Below are 21,791 nucleotides of genomic sequence, written 5' to 3' on the forward strand. Positions count from 1 at the left end.
GCTGCCGGGGACGGACGGACGGACGGTCCCTCCCGACGCTCTCCCTGCCCGGCCGCGCCCGCCCCGCCGGGGTGAGCCGGCGACGGGACACACACACACACCCACACACACACCCCCACCCCCAAACCCTCCGCCCCGGGGGGGCGGGCGCGGTGCCCTGGGCCCCGCCGGGGCGCGGTGACCCCGCACGGCCGGGACGCGGCGGGCCCGGCCCCGCCCGCCAGCGGCTCGCTGGGGCTGGTGGGGTATTGTGCTCTCCCTCCCTGCCCCTAACTGACACCCTTCCCGCAACGCCGGCCCCCCCGCTCCTACCCTGCGGAGGATTTACGGTCCCGCCGCGCAGCAGCGCGGCCGAGAGCTCCCCATCAGCCTCGGCTTTTATTTCTAGACGAGGCAGATTATGGGAAAAGTCACTTCAAAGCGAGGGGGGGGGGGGGGGGGGGCGAGTAGAGGGGCTGTTAATTAGGGCGACGCGCTGCCATCGCTGGCGCGCAACCCTGATTTTTCCCGGGACGGTGGGCTCTGGGCATATGGCGAACGGTGCGTCGGCGGAGGGACGAGTACGTGTGGAGCTATGTGTAGCCGAGTGTGCATAATATTTTAATTAGGTCTATAGTCCCTACGGAGGTATGTGTGCGCGACTGCCCCTCCGCTGCAGCCCTCCCCGCATGCCCCCTTCACCTGCCCCCAGGGCCGAGCCTGGAGGGGCCGGGAGGGTGAGCGGGGTGCCCCGGGCCGGGGGTCCGGCTCCCCCGCCGGCCCCGGGCTCGGCGGCGGGACCAGGGTGCTGGCGCTGCCCGGGACCCCGCCGCCGGGCACCCCGATCCGAGGCGGGTGGGCGGCGGGCGCGGAGGTGCCGCGGTGGCGGAGGGGCGCTCCGCCACCCTTGCCGTGTGCGGGGAGGGGGATTAAGAAGTTTAGCGTGTAGGTTAGCCCAAAGTTGCAAAGGCATGTGCTGATTAGAATAAGAAAGGGCAGTCGCGTGGCTCAGCTGGCACACAGCGAGGCCAGATGATAGATAAGCAGCTCTGGGCCTTCCCTCCCCCCCAGCCCCCTTTTTCAAATCGCAAATCATCTGCTCCGGCCCTATCCTAGCCCCTCATTTTCATTACAATGGTTGTGTGTTTACCTGTGATCCTGGGACCGGGCATTCCTTTGTCTCCCGAGGAGATTACCGCAGCCAGCTGCTCTCCAACCCTTCCCTGGGCAAATCCCGAAGTGGCCCCTATATGTGTTTTACTGATTGCACACGAGGAGAAAGCGAGGCCCCCCCCTACACCAACACCCCATCCCCCCACCCCCCCCAAACCACCACCACCCCGCTCCGCTGCGCTACTTGTTTGTTTGTGTTTGCTCCCTGGCTTGCTTCCGATGGGATTTTGCTTGTGGGAAAGTACGAGGAATAAAATTGGACACTCGCGACCATGAAGCCGTCGCTCCCAAAGAGAGAAGGGCGAAGGGCTGCGTACCCCTGCGAGGGCGCCCACCGCCGGCCCGGGAGGCAGAGCCGCGGGGCCTCCCGGGGGTGAGGGGACATTGGGGGCCGGGGGAAAGGCGCCTTCCCCCGAAACTTCCCGCGGGTGCCCCGGGCCGGGCGGCTCCTGCCGCCTCCCCCGTCTCTGCTCCGGGACATGGCGATTTAAACGTTCTCACCGCCCGCGTCCCTCTGGGGAGCAGCTCAGCCTCGCATTTGGAGAACTGGCCTCTTTGCCCCCCCTTCAACTCCAAGGACACTCACGATCTTCGACACGCTAGAAACCACGGATCGCCTTTGTACTTGATGACCGTCCGAGGACCCTTCCGACCCGAAATATCCCGTGCTCCCGAGATTCATCCCTCGCCCCAGCACCCCACCCGCCCCGCCAGGCAACCCCGCTGTCACCCCGGGCAGCGCTGAGGCCTGGCTTGTCTTGGCGGGGGTGTCGCAGGGCGCGGAGGGCGAGCAACCGGGCTCATATCGTGTACACGGGATGAAAAACGTGACGGCACTGCTCGGAAAAATGTTTTGCATTCCGGCTGTGATTTCGCTGGATGGCTGGAAAGATTCCCTTCTGCTACCAACTTCGGTAGCAAAATTCGCTGCGTTCCCCCGTCCTCGTAGGGAAACTCCTTCTTCTCTTTCCCCCGGTTTTATTAATCATCATAAGCCAGAGCTCTAAACAGTAGCTACAAACCATCACTCCAGACAGTAGCTGCGCAAACCACTCTCCCCCCGTGACATCCAGCACAGCGTGCCGCTGTACTGTACTGCATTTCATGCGTGAAGGGGTTTTCTGTTCCCCCGTGGCCCGCAGCCCCCCCCAAGCAGTGCGCACATCTTGCATATTGTGCTCTGGCTGCAGCGCAAAACCTGCTGCTAATAGACCTTTTTTTGGGGGGGGTGGGGGGGGTGGTAGGGTGGAGCTGGCTTGATTGTACGTTTCCAGGGCTTTCCAAGCCACTTCCAATTTGCGTCGGTTTTATTTCTTTCCACCTCTCTCCATGCGCAGGGGGGGAAGGCAAGGGGGGAGGGAGAAGGAGGGGGCAGAAACTCCTCTGCAGAAGGTGATTATGAGAAAGAGGATGGGTATGGACGGGGCGGGCCCGAGCTTTTGGAAATGCTCTCCCATTTTCTGAGAGCATCTGCCCGGAGACGAACAGATGTGGGCACCTGCGGTGACAGGCCACATATGCTCCGTCCTATTCACAGGCATTCAGCCACGGCTACAATGGCGAGGCTTTGTGCACGCGGAGTCACCAAATATATTAATCTGTGCTCCCCAGAGCACCGCTCTGTTTAATTTTTCACCGGCAATAACATCCGAGCTAATCCTCCCACCGGCTCCCCCACGTCTCTCTCTCTCTCTCCCCCCCCCCCCCCCCGAGAAGATGTGAAGTTATTCAGGTCCCCCCACCTGTTGCCGGCGGGGTGGAAGCGGGTCGCGCTCCCGCCGCGCCCGCAGCCCGGCCGCCGTCCCGGGGAAACGGGGGCCGCCCTCCGCGGGGAAGCGCCGAGCCGACCCGGGGCGACCCGTCCTCCTCCCCCCCCTCCCCGCGGGGCCGGGGCCCGGTGCAGCCGCCCGCCGGGCCGCCCCGGCCCGCTTTGTTTACCCACGGCTCAGCCGGCCGCGCAGCCCAGGGCCGACATAAATCTCCGACGTACAGGCTCCGGGGGGAGGGGGGGTTTGGGGGGGGTGATGGGTTTCAAGCCATTTCGGTGCACGACGCTTTCATCTCCCCCCCGCCTCCCTCCCCCATCTCCGCCCCGGCGGGGTTTGTTCGGGGGCACAAAGGCCCCTCCGGCCCCATTGTGGCCGTACAAAGCCGAGGGACACCAGGCCGCGGGCGGGGACAGCCGCGGCTCAAACCAGCCCGGCCCCCCGTCGCTGCCGTGCGAAGGGGCCCGCTGTGGCCGGCTGTCCCCGGCAGGGACGGGAACGGGGACGGGGACGCGGACTGCGGCCCTTGCCCCCTCCCCTCAGGCCGGGCCTCGCCGCCGGGCGCATGCGCGGCCCCGCCCTCGCGGGAAGCGGAAGCGCCGGCTGGGGTCAGTGCCGGGGGGGCGTTAGGAGGGGGTGGGGGCCGTTTAACGGACGCGCTGCGAGGGGTGTTGGGGGGGGGGGGGAAGGTGGGTGTTTGTCGCGGATGAGAGGGATGGGAGCCTCGGTTCTTGCTCGCAACGCGGCCCGCCGAGGGGGAAGCTCGGCCCTATCCGGGGCCGGGCGCGGCGGCCCTCGCACCTCGCCCGGTGCAGGCCTCGGCCCCCCGCGCGGCGGGGGGCGGGTGCCGCCGGCCCTTGCCGTGGCCGCCCGCCTCCCGCTGGCGTGCCTCGGGGACAGGCTCCGGCCCCTCTAGGCGGCGGGGGGCTGCAGCTCGTCGGAAGTGGAGGGGCTTCGTTTCTCGTCCCTTGTGCTGCGGGCCTCGGCCACAGGGCTCTTGCGAGGGTTGGAGCGGTTGTGGTGAACATTTCTGCTAGCAACCCTTCGCAGCGCTGCGCGTTACTACGGGCATAATAAAATTTGTATTGTGGTAGTTGCTTGCTGACAATATGAAGCTTAGTGGTGTCAGCTCTCTGAGCTTTTATGTCTGCATAAAATGGGGGGGAGGAGAAACGTTTTTTGTTAACATCAGTTTGTGGCAAAAAGTTGTTTCCCTCCCCCCCCACCCCCTGCAGAGTCATGCACTTGACAGTAGTGCAGTTGGGATCCTATGGTAACCCGAGATCTCCATTTCACACAAGTGACAGAAATAGGTATCCAGCCTTAAACTGTTTATCTGTGGCACAGAATGTGCATGTTTTCCACTATTGGGAAACTTAGCATGACAAGATAATACTTTTTTTGTCCTTATTCTGCCAGCTTTATTGAGGTGCTTGAGATGAAAGTACTTCTCGAGTCAGTAGATTTTTCTTTTTCTCTTTTCTGTTACTGTGATTTGTTACAGAGTTATTTCCTTAACGCAGCTGTTACTGTTCTGTAGTGAAACAAGATGGTTGACAGAATACAACCGCTTTATTTTTTGTTATGCTTTCAGTGAATGTGTTTAATAGTAGTATTAAAATGCTGATAGTGGCCAAAGTGCTTGCTTGTGTGTTTGGATGTGAACTTGCTACTGATTAAGCTAAACTAGTACGGGTGTTGGAAATTTTTCATATTATCACAGGCTTGCTTAAATTGTGAGGCAAGAGGAGTGCTTCAAATACAAGTGTGAGGAGGTGGGAAAATGTTCCTTCCCATTTATTACAGCACAGTATAGCTAGTAAGTTGCTCACCACACTTCTTGCTCTAGGTGTATAGCTACTATGGACAGAATCTGTACTGAATCATAACTAAAACTTGCATGGATGCAGTGCATTTTTGCAGAAGACCTGCCATGGCATACTGCATCTGTATAGTGACCTCGGATCATTTAGTCTGACAGCATATGTTAGTGATTGAAAGATGAAGACCTTCACACCCATTGCTAATCCTCCATGGAAAGTAATAAAACCCAATAACCTACTAGCGTTCAAACCGTTTGGAAGCAGAGGTGCAGCTTTCCTGGAAAAGCAAATGGCTGGAGTCTCAAGGGCACCCACGTAATCTTGGAAGTAACATCGTAGAGGGAACAGTGCCCTACCTTGTATCCATGTGCAGCACTGAAGCAGATTTGTATGCATTTATTTCTGATTTTATATCAGTGAGGTCTACTGTATGCTCTTAGCTTTATTTCGTATGTATTTAATAATGCATTATATAAGGCAGAAATTTTTTACAATGAGGGTGATAAAACACTGGAACAGGTTGCCCAGAGAGGTGGTAGATGACCCCATTCCTGGAAATGTTCAAGGTCAGGCTGGACGGGGCTCTGAGCAGCCTAATCTAGTTGAAAATGTCCCTGCCCATGGCAGGGGGTTTGGACTAGATGACCTTTAAAGGTCCCTTCCGACCCAAACCATTCTATGATTAAAGAGAGTGATATGTAAAAACTGTATCTGGAGAGTATTAGATACTTAAAGTCCAGGGACTCAGGAATATCTTTAAAAGCTGTAAATTCACAGTACTTTTGTGAATTCAACCTTTTTTTCTTTTTGTACGCTATAAGCATGCATATTGTAACAATCCTGAGACAGTCTGTAATTGGAATGTCAGAAATCAGCAGTGTGAAAAACAGGAAAAAAATGTGCCTGTTTAATTAATTTCCTCACTGTTTAACTGGGAAGGGATTTGACTTTTGAGTAAAATCAAAATAAAAACAAAACATTTGCTGAGAATGAAGAAGAAAACAAAGCTTGATGGAGCTTCTTACCTCCATTTTTCATTGCAGGGACCTTTAAAATAAAATGGTGCTGCGTTAGAGGAAATTGATGCTGTAGTAGAAGAAAGAGCACATCTAACTTAGAAGCTGTGCCAAACTTCTTTGCCTTGAGACTTCCTTCTAGAAATAACAATGGAAGTCATCAATGGTTTTAGTTTTTGTCCCACAATTCTCTCTATGGACTGTGTAAATTGGTTCATCTGGCATGCTCTTAAGTTCTGCCACAGAAGTTGGAGACTCTCTTCTTCAATCTTTTCGTATTGCCTAAATGGAAAATAGGTTCATTGCATTTTTAATTATTTAATTTCTAGCTGAAGTTTGCACATGTCTTTTAAAATAGATTGGTTTAAAATTGCTGTGCATGTTAGAAATCCCATTTAATATATTAACTTCGCTACTAATGATAGTCAGATTTATAGATTCACAAAATATAGGTAAACCTCTAATTCTTTAAACAGGTCTTGAAAACTATGTCTTCAAATGACAGGGTGGTAAAATGGATTGAATTTCTGATTCAAAGCAGAACTGATACTACCAAAGCTGTTGCAAAAGTAGAGGTGTTTGCAGCTGGTGCCATATCAGTGGACTCCTGTCTATGAAGCCAGATGGTAACTGAGCCATTTACACAATCAAGGTATGAGACTGATTTCCAGAATTATTCAGTATTTTTTTCTGCTGGTTTCTGTTAAACATGTTCGTATACTTTTAGTGTGAAAATCAAGCCATTTCTGTGTTGTAAACTGTTAGCTGTTACAAGGCTTTTAATTACATCAATAGTTGTTTTTCTAGCAATGCATACTTTTATATATTTTACACTATTAATCTGAAATTTTTAAAGTCTTGTTTATGAAAACCTTTTGGTATTTGCAGTTTTCACTGGTGTAAACAAGCAGAAACTGAAAGCAAAGAGAATGGGCACTTTTTCCTGTTTGTTGATGGGAACAAAACTAGTTCAAACTGTTTAAAGGCCAGGATAACACAACAAGCTATCAGCAAAAGCAGAAAACTAACTGTTCTGTATCCAATCTGCTTTTCTTTGATTTTAGAATTTTATTACATTTCTCAGTATTGCATTTTAGAATGTTGTTTTTATTTTTCTTCTTTCAGACTGCTGTGAGTTTCAGCGATCAGCCATGGGCATTAAAGGTTTACAAGGATTTGTGGCCAGAGTTTGCCCTGATGCATGCAGAACAGTAGATCTGAGAGAGATGGCAGAAAAACATCGCGTTGATTACCCTGATTTCCCACCTGTTATTGTAGTGGATGCCATGAGTTGTGTTAAATACTGGTATACACCGGAATCCTGGGTGTGTGGTGGCCAGTGGCGGGAGTACCTTGCCAATTTAGAGGATTTTATTAAAGTTTTTATGGCAGCTGGTATCAAGTTGGTGTTTTACTTTGATGGAGTGGTAGAAGAGAAAAAGAGAGATGAGTGGATCAAACGGAGGTTGCAGAATAACAAGGAAATAGCCAGAATATTTCAGTTTATCAAGACTCACAGGAAACAACCAGGGCAAGGAATGTTCTTTGTTCCTTCGGCTTTGCCTACTTTTACACGTTTTGCCCTGAAGTCACTTGGCCAGGAAACAGTATGTACATTGCAAGAGGCAGACTTTGAAGTGGCTGCATATGGCTTGCAACGTAACTGCATAGGAATTCTCGGGCAAGATAGTGACTACCTCATCTATAATACGTGCCCCTACTTTTCCATCGAGAAGCTCTCTTTGGACAGACTAGTCACTGTTATGTACTCTCGAGAAGATCTTTGCCGTGCGTTGGGTCTTAGTTTGACACACCTCCCTCTCTTTGCTTGCTTGCTTGGCAATGATGTTGTTCCAGAAAGCTTGTTGGAAGGCTTTTGGCATAAATGTTTAGTCACCAGTCCCCACAAGAATAACAGCTACAACAGGAGAACAAACATACTTCTAGCTGTAGCAAATTACATCTCAAAAGTTCCATGCTCATACAGCAGCCTCAAACACTTGGAAGAGATGCTACCTTTGGGATCAGACAAGTCATTACTTCACAGAGGAGTGGAGTCCTATCTTTTGCCAGGGCAGCAGTCTCCATGGATTCCCCCCAACTTAACAAATTGCCCAATGTTCTCCCTTCAACAACAGACAGCCTTGTGTCAAGATAAAGAAATCTTTCAGGTACCTTGGTTTTTAAAGCTTAATGGTCACTTTATTGCCATGACTACTTAGTGGAAGTTCATAATGAATACACCATACCAATTGATTTAAATTTGCTTGAGCAAAATCTTCTGTCTGTCTAGGACTCTTACATGCATGATAATGAGGGCAGATGCAGCACATTTAATGAAAAGTGGTTCCTCTCTTCTTGAAGCATCAAGCAGGTCAAATCATGGGTTGCAGCTCCTGTATAGGCCTATAGCTGGGTAAAGAGATGTACTTCCCAATACTTCCATGTATTGCACAATGTAATGACTTTCTTTTTGCTTTGAGAACCCACAGGTCAGCTACAGTTGGTTAGTAGTCTGCTTGGCTGTCCCTGGCAGATGCAGTCAAGGTACCAAAGGGAACTGTGCTATGAACACAGGAGTTGAAATTGCTCTTGTGGAGGAGATGAGGCAACTTCATATAAAACTGTATTTTGTGATTTTTGGTTCAAGTTAATTATCCTTCAGATTCATTGTCCCTGAATGAACCAGAAGCACTTTGAGTGGTTTGTTAATCTTTAAAGGGCAGGACTGCACTTGTATGTTTCACTTAAGGCTTCCCACATGGGCAGAGATGTGCTGGTGTTAGGGTGAGAAATGGTATGTCAGATTGGGTCACCCTGGGAGATTGGATATATTAGGGTAGCCTATCCGGCTGATAGAAATGGAGCTACCTTGCATCAGAGTTTATGCAATAGTAGTAACTCTAGAGTACAATTATGAAAATTCATGGCAATTAAGATAACAGATTGAGATTTAATAAAAAGAAAAATCTATATGTGGTAGTGTAGTTTAGACCCTATATTAGCCATATGTTAGTCCCTATTTTGTTAGGTACCTATAGATTTCAAATAGAAAGCTTTTTTTTTTTATCTCTATCTTTTACTTATCTTGAGCATTTTCTTTAAAACTTTTTCTGTTTCCTTATATTACTCTAAAGTAATCCTATAATTTACATTTTCATTTTCTATAAACACTCTAAAACATTTCAAAACGATATTGTAACCTATGCAATGCTCATTTAAGCTAAACTGCAGATATCTTTGTGGTTTTTTACTAACCACACATAGATAAAATACTTGTCACTTTTGACTGTAGTAGTTAAATAGAATGCATTATTTAAAAAAAAAAAACCAAAAACCAAACAACTCTGCATCCTAATAAAGTGTTGAAAAATGCTGTTGATGCTTGAAGTGCAAGGAAAAATGAGCCAGAATGCAGTTACCTAGGTTGGATTATGGCCAGGACAATAAGGACTAATATCCTTACTCCTTAAGAGAATGTACCATGCGATCTTTATGACAAGTGGTCATTATTCCTTGGCTTGATCTTTCATTTGAAGGATTGCAGTTCTGTAGCATCATGCTGAGCTACTGCTGTAATAAAATAATAATGTTTAGAAACTGCATTGAAGAATGCCTCACTGTTGCTACGTAAATCCTATGTTAAGCCAGTCCCTGGGCCAAGGAAATTACAGTCAAAATTGCAGACATGTTAACTTGCCTTTTGGTTTTGTTACAGGAGCTTAAATATTTGTATATGCAATGTGTGTGCTTTGCTTCATATTTTGAAACCCACATGTAGTTCTGCTTACCTTGCACCTAATCTGGACTGCACATAAATGACATACACAGCTCAGTTCCAACCTTGAGGACATAGCCTCATGTTGATCCTTCTCTCGGAAAAGAACATAACTTTCTAGCTGACTGTAGTTGTAAATCAGAAATATTTTCCAAGATGAAGCACTGAATACAGCATTACTATTGAAATCAGCTTGTATTTTTTTTTCAGTACATTAGGATATGTAGATTATTGGCAAATTGCAAGAAGCTGGTGTTTTCAAATGATCTCATATCTGACAGTGGCTTGTATGAAATAGTGCAATGCTCCATTCAAATCATGCTTAGAAATACTTAACTCTTTGCTTTCGTTTTATACAGAAGTAGATTTGTGGGATTACATTGTTTACGCATATTAGGAATACTGAAGTATTTCTTCCAGTGCAACCATTAATTTATTGCTATAAGAAAATGCTCTGTTGATTGGCATTGTACACAGAAGCCTATAATTGATTTTATGCGCATGTGAGAATTTCTTCTGAAAGTATAACATTTCAGTAGAACTAGTTTTGATCAGTCATGACCCACTGATTAACTGCAGCTTTGACCTGCTGAGTTCCCAGGTTTGCAGATAGGGGAATTCTGCAGAAATGCTGAATTTTACTCTTACCGGTGGTCTGGGCTGAGATAGCTGCATGGATGGCACAACTCAAATAACACAGTTAGCGTGACACATGTAGAGAATGCAGAGCAAAAAGCACTTGTTCCCTTCCTGGCCAATCCCTCAATTTCTACTGATAGAGGAAGTACTATTTCCTCAAAGAGTGAATACATTTTTTTACTTTTTGATCCTTTTTAATTTTGGAGATAATGTCTTCTTCCTTCTTTGAACAAACAGTTAGCTAAAGAACAGCACATCCAATCTGAAAATTATACAATCTTTAATATCCTGAGTAATGGAGAGATTGCCTGCAGCAACTCTTTGGAAGATGAATGTGATACAGAGATTCCTGGACAGGCACTTATCTACCGCCCGGCTCGTCAGCATATTTATTCTGTCTTGTTGGAATCTGGAAAAGGTAAGAATTAAACTACTTACACCATTATTCAAGCATACTTTCAGTTTTGAAATATGAAATCTTGAATTCATTGTTTCAGTGGCTATGTCAACATGACATTTAGGATAAAAACTGTGGGCAGCTGAAGTGTACTTCTTAAGGAATCAAGAGAAAATGTGACAATGAAATTGCAGTTTTTCTATATGCTGTTGAATTTCAGAGATTTTTAAAGAGATTTTTAAAAATTGGAGGTTTTTTCCTTGTTAAACGGGAAGTTGTGAAAGTTGTTAATGATCAAAAGATTGAGTAAACCAAAGAAATTTAGAAGACTTTGAAAACTTGAGAGGATATGAAACCTTATGTTTCTTTGATTAGTGTAGCTCCTGATGAATTAGTGAGTTGTAATACTCTTATGCAAAACAGGAATGCACTGTTACAGTTTTAGCTTCTGTTGATTTTAAGTCTGCAGTTTTAGGAACAGTGGATAGTGTAGTTATTGTAGTAATACAAATGCAGATAGTCATGCCCATGATTATTAGTTCTTTCATCAAAGTACAAGAAGTATGATTTCTTTATCCAGTGGTATAAACAGAATCTGTAGCAGGTGTGTGTGTATATCAATATCTATATCTGTGCTTACATTCTTCTGCTTTAAGACAGAGAATTCTTTATTCACATCCTTGGACAAATTTTATGTTCTTAAGACTTCCATTAGTTAAATGTTATCTTTACAACGTCTTTTAGGCAGTGAGTTGAAAATTAAAAATGTTCTGAACTTTTATACTTTTTAATATGTTGATTTTTTCCTTGGTAATCACTTTACATTTTGTTGATGAAAGTGCACCGCCATCAGACCTAATATTCAAACTATGTGCTTAGAAAGGCACAGAAAGGTAATTAAATGCCTGACTTCCTTCAGCAACTAGAGGTTGAAGTTGTGCCATAATAGGAAAAAAAAATAGGAAAAACTGAATCAGAGTTAACATAGTCATCTGGAGAGAGTAACAAAAATCTCAGCGGTAATCATGCATATCTGTCATTTTTAATTTTTCGGCCTACTGCCTTTAAATTTTGTAGACGATTATAATTTGGTTGGGTTTTGTTTATTCCTCTAAGCAGCAGGATATTCATTGATGTTTTCAGAAACATCCAGACAAAACTTCTAATTAACAATTGTTGCTGCGAGATGGGAGGGTAGTAGGCAGATTTGCATTTGTGTTACAATGTTTGTAGTACTCAGATGAAGAAGATTAGAGTTGAAATACAGAAACATTAATTTAGAATCTTACTGAAACTGAAATTTGAATGTGAGAGGTCTTTTAGGAAAGTGATTTTGGAATAAAACCGCAGATAGCATGTATTATTTGTTCTCAGTTTCTGCTTCAAATTCCAGAGATAATTTTCTAAAGTAAATAATAGTGCACCCTCAATCCTTAACCCTTCCACAAAGGTAGGTAGAGTGTGTCTGCATGGGCACCCCTAGTAAATCTGCATTTTTAGTGCATATATTTGCCCCTAACCCAAGCTTTAACTATGTCACTTCCTAGTAGTTCATGGGTTGTTTTTTTATTCCAGTGTATAGCTGCTTCTAAGTCAAGAATCTAGATCATTAATCAGAGTCTATATGGGGATTCCTAAGTAAATGTAAGCATTATTTTTTTATTAATTTGCTGCTAGACCTACAAGGAAGTTTTGTTCTTTACAGAGTACGTAGAATCCTTTGCCAGTTTCCCTCAGATGAGGTCAAGTTGACTGTTTTTTATAATTTGATGAGGGGTAGATGAGAAAAAGTAACATGTGCTGTATGTAGGTTGTGTTATAATGTAGAATTACTTTGGATTAGCATTAAAAAAGAGTTTATTGGAAGGAGTCAACCAATTAAATTAGTCCATGTGGAGTCTGCTACCATTGTGATGCAGTTGCTGATGTAGCTCATTTGAAGCTAACTTGGCTAACTCTACACAATGTTCCAGTTTGCAGTGAAGATGTATGTGTTTGTGATCCTCTTTTTTATTCCTTAAGATCCCTCAATTACAAGATTCCTGTGTTGGAAACTGACCTCTTTGCAGTTTTCAAATCTGCTTATTTACTGTTGAATAGGGAGAGCAAACAGCCAACATTTAGTAAAAGCAGCATTTACAGTTTTAGTAAGAACAGGTTCAAAATAATGTAAACTGTTTCCTCTACCCTGAAACAAGAAACTGTTAGTTTTGAATGTCTAGATTGAGATTTCCAAGGGTGATTAAGAGACCCGAGAATCCTTAGGAGCTGGATGTTGTCATATCCTTTGAAGTCACTCACCTAGATCATGCCACTGCCTGAAGCCATAGTGTGATGAGTGTTTCTTTTGCTGTTGGTGCCAATTTAAGTATTTCTATTGCACAGCCACTCATTTCAGTCCCTGTGCAACCTCTCAGTTGTGCTGGTGCAGCTGTTTGTGCAGCTGTGTGGTGGCCTAGTTTAAGAAACTGAAAATAGCCCCTCTCTCTCTCTTCCCTCCCTTTCTTGCAGTCAGGTAACTAGCCTGGTTCTGTTTCCCCATCTGACTCTCTGTGTAGCCACAAACAGCTGTGGTGAAACAGCCCAAGGGAATGGCAGGCAGTGGGAATGAGCAAATCATTGGTTGCCTGTAAAGGTTAGCAGTGCTGCTGAAAGGATTGCTCATGTAGCTATGACCTTGATATGGTTTGGTATATGGTAAGCATGTGTGTACCTTTACTCAGGGAAATGTTGCTAGAATCACAGCCTTATTTTGACCCTACAAAAATAAATAGGGGATTGATAGTGATCCTGATAACATGGCATCTGTTGCCTGTGTGTTTTAAAACTATTTTTATAATTAATGAGCTATTTCTGATCATTATGTGGAATATTGCATAAAGTGATATATAAATGGTCAACTTTTAGCATCTTTCCTAGAAAAACAGTGCAGTTGGAAAAATTCAAGAAGGAGGGGAAAATAACAGTAAATAATGCACCTTGATAGACCAGCCAAGCTTGCTCTTTTGTGTGCAAAGAGTTCAGAACAAAGCCAGCAGGCTTTAGCACTGGTGCAGTCCATGGAAATACCTGCACCTGAGTGACTGCTGCCAATTAGGAGGTTGTGTAATGTAGCCTAAGCCCGTGGCCAGCTCCTGGAAATCCTGGCATCACTCCCAGTTCTAACATTAGCAGGCCAGACTGACCCTCACTTTGACACTGTCAAAAAGAGTCCATTAGCAGAATTTTTGCTGGTTATCACCAGTGACCACTCAGGAGGGCTGGCATTGGTGCAGGTGTAGAGGAACCACACATAACAGCGTTTCCAACTGTCTCATGTTTTGTGTTTTGCACATAGTTGAAATTTTCCTTATACTGCCTAAGCAGTGCTTCCACAGGTTGTTTAGAATCTATTTTAACAAAGGAACTGCTATTTTTTGAATTTCATTGGTGATATTTGGTATGTGCATTGTGGGGAAGAAAATTTGAGAAATTACTGATTTTTTTCCAGAGATATTTCCAGGCAGGGAGGGTTGGCATTTAGTAATCATGTCTCCATTTTGTTCTTGGTATGTTAATGTGCTGTCAGTTTGCAGGACCTTGCTTTCAGCTATATTTATTTGGCTACTTGTGTGAACAGTAATATACTTTTGTTACTAATGGACTGTAATAGTGAAAAGCACTCAGCTGATGTGGTGCTACATCCTGTACCAACATTCACATGCATTAAAAGAACAAAACTAGAGGTTTCCTGTTGACTTCTGTTTTTACTGTGCTTGAGCATAATGGGTGATGTAAGAATAGTATTTCACTGGCATTTGGAATCAAGAAGCATTTTGGTAAGTTGTTTTATGAGTTGTGGAACACATAAAGACTGACTATCCCCACCAGCTTCCCCTCAGCAAATATATTTCCATGCTCCTTCCTAGCATCTTAACTTATCCCCATGTCCTTGGCAACTCCCTCCTGCGATACATGGTGTTCTCAAGTATGGTCCCTATTGCCTCCTGCTCTCCCCAAATCCCATCTACCTTTTAATGCATCTTTAGCTCTTCCATAGCTACTTGTGTATTGATTTGCCATGCAGTGTGTTCAGATACAACAGGTCACTTGACTTTCCTGCCTTTCTTTCAGTTGGTGCTCTAATAGGATCTCTCTGTCAGCTGAGTTACCGTTTTCACAAATTGTATAGGAATTTAATACATTTGAAATCTCTTCTCTATCCAATTTAGTTGAAATAGAACAGTGCATCCATGAATTAATTACAAGACAGACATCCTAATTGTATTAGGCTTGCTTCCTTAAGAAGCCAGCCTAAAATTCGGGAGGCTGAGTTGAGCTGAAGAGATTGAATAAAGATGATTAATTTACATAATAAATCTTAAACCAGAATGCTAAAATATCAGAATGTTTCTGAAAGTGACTTTAGGATATTAAATTGGAGGGTTTTGTTCATGAAATAGCATTTTCATAAGCAATAATTTATAATCAAGATGTTAGACTATTCAGCTACTGGAATGTGCAGTTTAAGGCTTTTTTTTTTTTTTTTTCTTTCCCAGCATAGACATTTTTCATTTTATTGCTAATGTTGTCAGTTTTTAAACAGTGAAGCATGGCAAGCCAGGTGTAGTCCCTCATAGTCAAGCTTTTTGTTCTTCAATCCCTTACCTTTATTGTGAGTTTGTGCTTCAGGTCCATGCATAAGGAAGGAAATAAAGAAAGGCTGTAAAACAGATTTTGTAGCATTCTTTTCCCCCTCTCTTATCCTTGACACTAGAATTCCATCTGAGAAATTTTTGCCCTTGCACTATAGCACACTACTCATTCATTCGTGCCAACAGTCATTTGCAGCATTGAGCCATGAATGAGATCAAGAAAGTAATGTGATCAAAGTTTTTGGGGTGGTGGAGGGAAGGGGGTAGTGTTGGAAATATTTGTTTGGTTTGTTTTAAGCTAGGTCAAGTTTTTGATTAGGATTCGTAATGTGGCATCAGAAATACTTGTGCAGTAAAGTGATGGAATTGATTGGAATTGTTGATAAAAGGCAGGAATTTTTAAGAACAGTGGCTTCAGCACTGGGTGAAAGCTGGAAGGAATTAGAGTTGCAATTCTGTGAATCTGGAAATGGACAAGGGAATGGGGTGGGGGGGAAAAGCATTGAGATTTGCCTGGAAGAGATTTGAAAACACGATTCCAAGTGCCCAGGACTAGATAAATCTGTTTACTCCATATTGTTTATCAGACTACAGAGAGTGGGAATTTAGAGCACTGACACGGTTACCATAAGCAAAATCTGGACAGAATACAGAAGCACTATTTATAACAATGATAATGATTCTAGTTGTTTTTTGTTTTTTTTTTTTTTTTTTTTTTGTTTTTTTTTTTTTGTTTTGTTTTTTTTTTTTTTATTAAGACTTGCTTTAGAATGATTATGAACTGACTATTGGAAAATTGGATAGACTGAATTTAAAAAATTCTTAAATGCTTGAACTTTTTTTGAGGCTATTTTCATTTGTTTCTTGTTTATTTATTTTTTTTTTTTAAAAGCATCAAGTAGTTAGATGCACAACTCAAGTAGTGAAATTTTTAATTAAAGAGAAACTCTATTCTTTACTGAGAGGTGGGGCAGAGTTGAGGTTAGGGGGTAGGAAGCTACTTGAGCTATTATGCATAAATAATTCCTTTATACTAGATTAAAGATCTGGAACAATGGGCTGTAAAAACTCTGATGGTGAGATGACTCCATTGCTGTCAGCTTTCAAATAGCCATCAAGGCCTCCTTATAAAGATTTTGTCTCAAACCCTAACACAGGAAACGTCCGGGCAAGTTGGGAGGAGAATCATATTAAAGACTGCCTGCATATGTGGCAGTGTGACAGCCCTGAGAGACTGAGGTAGCTCATGTAGGTCCCTAAGCTATGCCAGATGCCTCCACAGCTTCCTGAACTGCCTTGGAATGGGCAGGCCTAAAATTGGCTGAAAGCCAGTTTAGAATGTTTTCCACAGACTCTTGTACTTAGATTTTTGGCTGCAGTTCCCAACTCCAAACTGATGTTTATAATACATTATTCAAACTCTCTTAATTTGTTCTGATGATTTGTCATAAAGATACTAAAACTAATTTTTCTTGGTTTGTTTTTAAAGAAGCTGAGCAAACAAGTCATTATGAAGTGCCTTCTATTACTTTAGAATCCTGATCACTACTGCTTCCAACTTTTACACTAGTGTCAATACTTGCCTTTGACTTACTGATCCTGTTCTGTCTTTTTTAGGTGGAGAAAATCCTTTGGTAAAGAGTGGTTTGTCTATTTTGGAAATCCTCTGCAGCAGCCAGAGCTGATACAACCTGTACAACCTTCTATTCCAGGTAGAATAAAAATTTATTTAAATCTGAACTGAAATAATGACATCACTAAAAACAGGTTAGACAATCCATCATCACATGTTTGATATGGAATCCAAAATGACTGTGGAGAACAAGGAGCTAAAGTAGAAATGCTGCATGCCTGTAATTGCTTTGAATTACCCTGTGTAATTATAACAGGATTCAGCTTTGAGCTACATGTTATTACCATGTCTTGTTAAACCCCGTGGTAATGCAAACATCAGTTCTAAAATGCAAACAATTTCTTAGAGGTTCTACTGTTCTGAGGCCATCACATGTGGTGTATAGGGCCATGTTAAAATTCTTCAGTTAAGCTGTTTGAGAGAATGTGTTAACAAGACTGGCAAAGAATATGAAAAAGGGTAGTTTTAAAATCACCTGTGACAACCCAAAAAGAGAATCTGGCTTTCAGTAAAAAAATAGTTAGGCTATCTGTTTCTACTGTCTTAAGCATCAAGTATTTTGTGTGGTTTTATCTTCTTTCCTTTGGTAAAGGACGCATTCATGAATACTCTTAGTGAAATTAGTGTTATGAGCAATGAGGTACATTTAAGAGGAAGTATCGTACACTTTAGTGAAAAGATTGAGCACTGTATATGCTCATCTCTTTATCACTAAATTGTATCATGCAATACAAGTTTAGGATAGGAAGTAAACAGCACTGTATTAATTTTGTTATTTCAGATAGAAAATTGTTCTATTTTTTCATTTGTCCATGCTACTGAAGTATAACCCCTCTATCTTTACACACACAGCTCTCTCTTTGTCTAGTCATCTGCTATCATGTCGATCAGGAGCTCAGAGTTTTTTTTAGTCTTTCATATGAAATCAAATAATTCCACTGATATACAGTATCACTGGTATCTTGTTAAGAAAAATTATTATCTACTTGACTTTTTGAGATTAATTACTAGCGCTTGTTCCCTCAGTACCCACGGCTTTCTGTAGCAGTGCTTATTCTGATATGGTCTAAATCCAGATTCTGAAGAAGTTGAAATGCATCCACTGGTTTTTTTTTTGGTTTTTTTTGTTTTTTTTTTTGTGGGGTTTGTTTGTTGTTGTTTGGGGTTTGTTTGTTTGTTTGTTTCCTTTTTTGCTTAGGGATTGCTTTAGAACTTCCTTGTTTTTATTTTTCTAGGGTTACAGTAAATTTTCTTTTAAGGTATCCTAAGATTATATGTTTATCTTCATATTTAAAAATTGTATCTTTAATGAGAGTCTTTAAACTCAACGATGAAGGAAAACCAGTTGCTCTTTAGATATCAGCCTTTTCAAAATCCTTTCGAAGGGAACTGTTTGGAAAGAAATTAGTTATATGGACAAAATACAAATAAGATTTAATTTTACATACAGTAGTTTCATTGTATCAGGGGTACTGGACAATATTAAGAGAGTGATTATCTAATTAACTTGATGATAGCATGAAATTGCTGTGAAATTTTCCAAAGGATATGAATATGTAGGGTAAAAATTGATCAGTCTGTCCTGCACAACTGTTTTATTTCAGCATACAATGATCTGGGAGTGTGTATTTGTAAAACAAGCAAACAAAACTCAGTGAAGTATAACATACCTACGTAGTTACGTTTCAGTTTGCATGGCAAATATACTCTATATTTGAAATTTTCCTTCCCAGATAGTATAGTACCTTCCTCCCTTTCTGGAGAGGAATCCACTGAATCTCACATACTCTGGTTCTACTGCTCTGCAAACATGCTACACATAGAACCCACCTTCATGTTGACAATAAACAGGATTTAAAATCACTGTGTGTGTTTGTTTATAGCAACTACATAAGAGGAGTTTATTAAAACAGCATCTTCGCCATAATCTTTACTAACTCTGTAATGAAAGGCTGTTCAAGCAAACTATTAAAAAAAGGGAGGAGGACTTGTAGTGTTTATTTTTAGTGCTCTGTTGTCGTTCCTTCAGTGAACAAATATTTTTCTAAAATTTTTACAGTCCATATTTGTATGCCTTACATTCGCTCATGCATCTTTTATTTTCCACAGCATGACTTTCTAATTCACCAAATAAGGTTCTCAACAGTGCATCACATTTTTCAGACAAGGGTCATATTTAGAGCTAAATTTAAAGAAGTTGTTATAGGAAGTTAGAGTTCAAAGCTGTCAATCAAGATCAGGTTACTCAAAAAGAGAAAAAACCTTGCCAGAAACTATTTGAAAAATCACTGGTGCAATGAATCTGGGAAGGTTATTTGTTTTATCTCTTTTGGAAAAAAATATAACCTCATCATCACAACTACTTTACAGTGGTACTGAGAATATATGGGAAATCCTGACTCTTTTAAGTTTGATTTAGATTAAAAAGTCTGGAGAAAGAATATTTGATCTGAACTTGGAACTGTAATGCACATAACCATAAATATTTAAAATTTTTCATTAATCTTTAAAAAAAAAAAAGTAGAATTCCCACTGATTTTTTGCATGTGTATAAACCAGAACTGTCTTGCATCTGAAAAGCTTGCAGGTCATAGATTGAATGTTAGCCTTATTTAAAAAAAAAAAAAAAAAAAAAACCAAACCAAACCAAAAACAAACAAACAAACAAACAAAACCAACAAACACAACAAAAAACCACCAAATCCTAGAGGCTGTAAGATGATAGTTTAAAATATATTTAAAATATAGTGTGCATTATATGTATGTTTTTTTCTTGAGAGAGACAGTCTTCTGAATTAGCATCTGTACTTGCTTGCATTCTCTGTCTCTTTCTCCCTTCTGGAATATTTCTTTTCAGTTGAATTACTGTGATCATGATTTTTCCCACACATCGACAGAGCACCACTTAAATTGATAAAAATGTTTCTGAGAAATTAATTTTGCTAGAAGATCTGTGATCCAAGAAAGTACTGTTTAACATCCATATCTTGTGAACATAGCAGATCTGTTTGATATGTGTGCAGTTTATATGGAACAGTGGAAGTTTTAAAGTCTTTACTGGAAATGTATGGATTCTGCTTCTCATTTTAGTTCTGAAAATGTGTAGGATATTGTAGCTTCATACCATGGGAGTTTGGATGTACTTTCAGTATTCTAATCATTGCATCTTACAGAAGTATGTTACGGATACACTTATATTCAAAATGCTGTCTCTGAAATGTTTCTTTAATGGTCAGATTTAAGTGGCATTTGGGTTTATGGCATCTTTAAAATTGTCCAGTTCTTGACAAGTTAATATTGGTACATTTTTATAAGGTTATTTTTATTGCTCAGTATTTACATTAGCATATTAAATGGTGAAGTGTTGAAGTTGTATTACTGGTCTTATAAAATGAAATTTCAATAGTCATTACTTCAAATATACATGAACAGTTAATATCATACATTTATACCTATATACACAATGATGACATGTTTTAAGTTGGTATGGATGCAAGGATCTCCTTTGTACAAGCCTTGAGTTCAATGGTTTCATAGTATTAATGCATTCTACAACTTTTCCATGCACTGCATATTCATAAATCAGTTCTTGAAGTTCAAACAAATGAAGTAAATATTTATGTATTCCCTTGAGATACTCTTGTTTATCATGATGCTTTCTATGTGACAATGTCTTTAAATGTGTGAGTGGAAAGGAAACAGGAAAAAAATAATTCAGTCATTGATTTTTTCACTCCAATTGTTGATTGTCTGCTTTTGTGTTTAGTAAAATAGTATCTCTTGACCTCCGTGGAGGTCTTCATGATGCTCTTGGAGTTCCCGGGGCCTACAGTTTACATAGTACTGAATACAGTTTTCACACAGTTTTGAGCATGTTGAGAATAACCATAAGCATATGCAGTGTTTGAGTATCTCTCTGTAATTCATAGGAACTTGTGGTCCCTACAACCCCAGTAGAATAGATAATTTTCTCATGACTAATATTTACAGTAAAGATGTATCAATATATATATATATAAGTATGTTTTGTTCTGTTTCCCTTTTGTTACTCAGTTTTAGGTGGGTTTTTTTAGCTTAATTTAGTAAATATTTAGATGTGTTCAGAAAGTAAAATATTCCTGCTCCCTGTCCAACTAAATTTCTCTCTTTCAGGAATGTTTTCTGAGTGTATGTAGTGAGGATGCAACTAAAGCAGAGAACAGTTTTGGAGTTCTACTGTATATGAATCTTAGGTCTGTTGCTGATTATATGTACGATGGGAGAGATTTTAGTGTATTTGTTTCTTTGTTTTACCTATGTTTCATTTAAGGGTTAATATAATGGCGCTCTCTTGTGTATTACATGGAATTTAATCATATGTAGAAGAGATCCTTTCGGAAAAATAAGGCTTTTGGTTGGTATGTTCCAAAAGGAGATAGTGTCGAGTTTTCTTTCCCAGAGTAAATAACTCATAATTCATCAGTACCTCTTTTTCCCAGGCACAAGTAGATGTTGTTTCTGAAAGTGTAAGAAGCTGTTTATGGAAGAGATGTCTTGAATTTTTTGCTGAGCTCTCTCAATATAGATATGAAATCTTGATTATTGATGTAGTTCCTAGTTTTACTCTGAAGAAAGAAGGATTTCTATTATTAGGTATACCCCTGGATGCAATTCATTTAAAAAAAAAAAAACCAAACTGTACAGATGGAAAGAGTACTTTCCTTTAACTGATTCTTGGTGTTATCTCTTCATATGCAGCTGACTGGGAACCTTCTGGAAAGCAGAAACCATCAAAACTATATGAGCTTACCCATGTAAAAATTGTCTCACACATTAAAGTTGCTTAGCTTTGGTAGGAAAAGTTGGCTTTATTTTGTTTTTATGCATGTTATATTTGCTTTTCTTCTTGGAAGTCAGTCTTCTTTTTTCTTTTCTCTTTTTTCCTTAAGGCAGCAATTACCAGTATCAAAACCA

The 21,791-nt window shown here is 41.7% G+C and overlaps 1 protein-coding gene across 1 annotated transcript in view; it reads left to right on the plus strand.

Moving 5' to 3' along the window:
- The first annotated feature begins 3,615 nt into the window (after window positions 1–3,615).
- Window positions 3,616–21,791, plus strand: part of FAM120B (family with sequence similarity 120B) — a 53,532-nt gene continuing 35,356 nt past the window's right edge. The window contains 6 exon segments of the mRNA XM_032985190.2: window positions 3,616–5,129; window positions 6,234–6,409; window positions 6,883–7,928; window positions 10,412–10,592; window positions 16,823–16,837; window positions 16,840–16,917. Of these exon segments, the coding sequence (XP_032841081.2) occupies window positions 6,909–7,928; window positions 10,412–10,592; window positions 16,823–16,837; window positions 16,840–16,917 (1,294 nt within the window). The 5' untranslated portion in view covers window positions 3,616–5,129; window positions 6,234–6,409; window positions 6,883–6,908.

This window comes from Tyto alba, unplaced genomic scaffold, assembly GCF_018691265.1.
Source record: "Tyto alba isolate M040663 unplaced genomic scaffold, T.alba_DEE_v4.0 Super-Scaffold_22, whole genome shotgun sequence".
Lineage (NCBI taxonomy): Eukaryota > Metazoa > Chordata > Aves > Strigiformes > Tytonidae > Tyto > Tyto alba.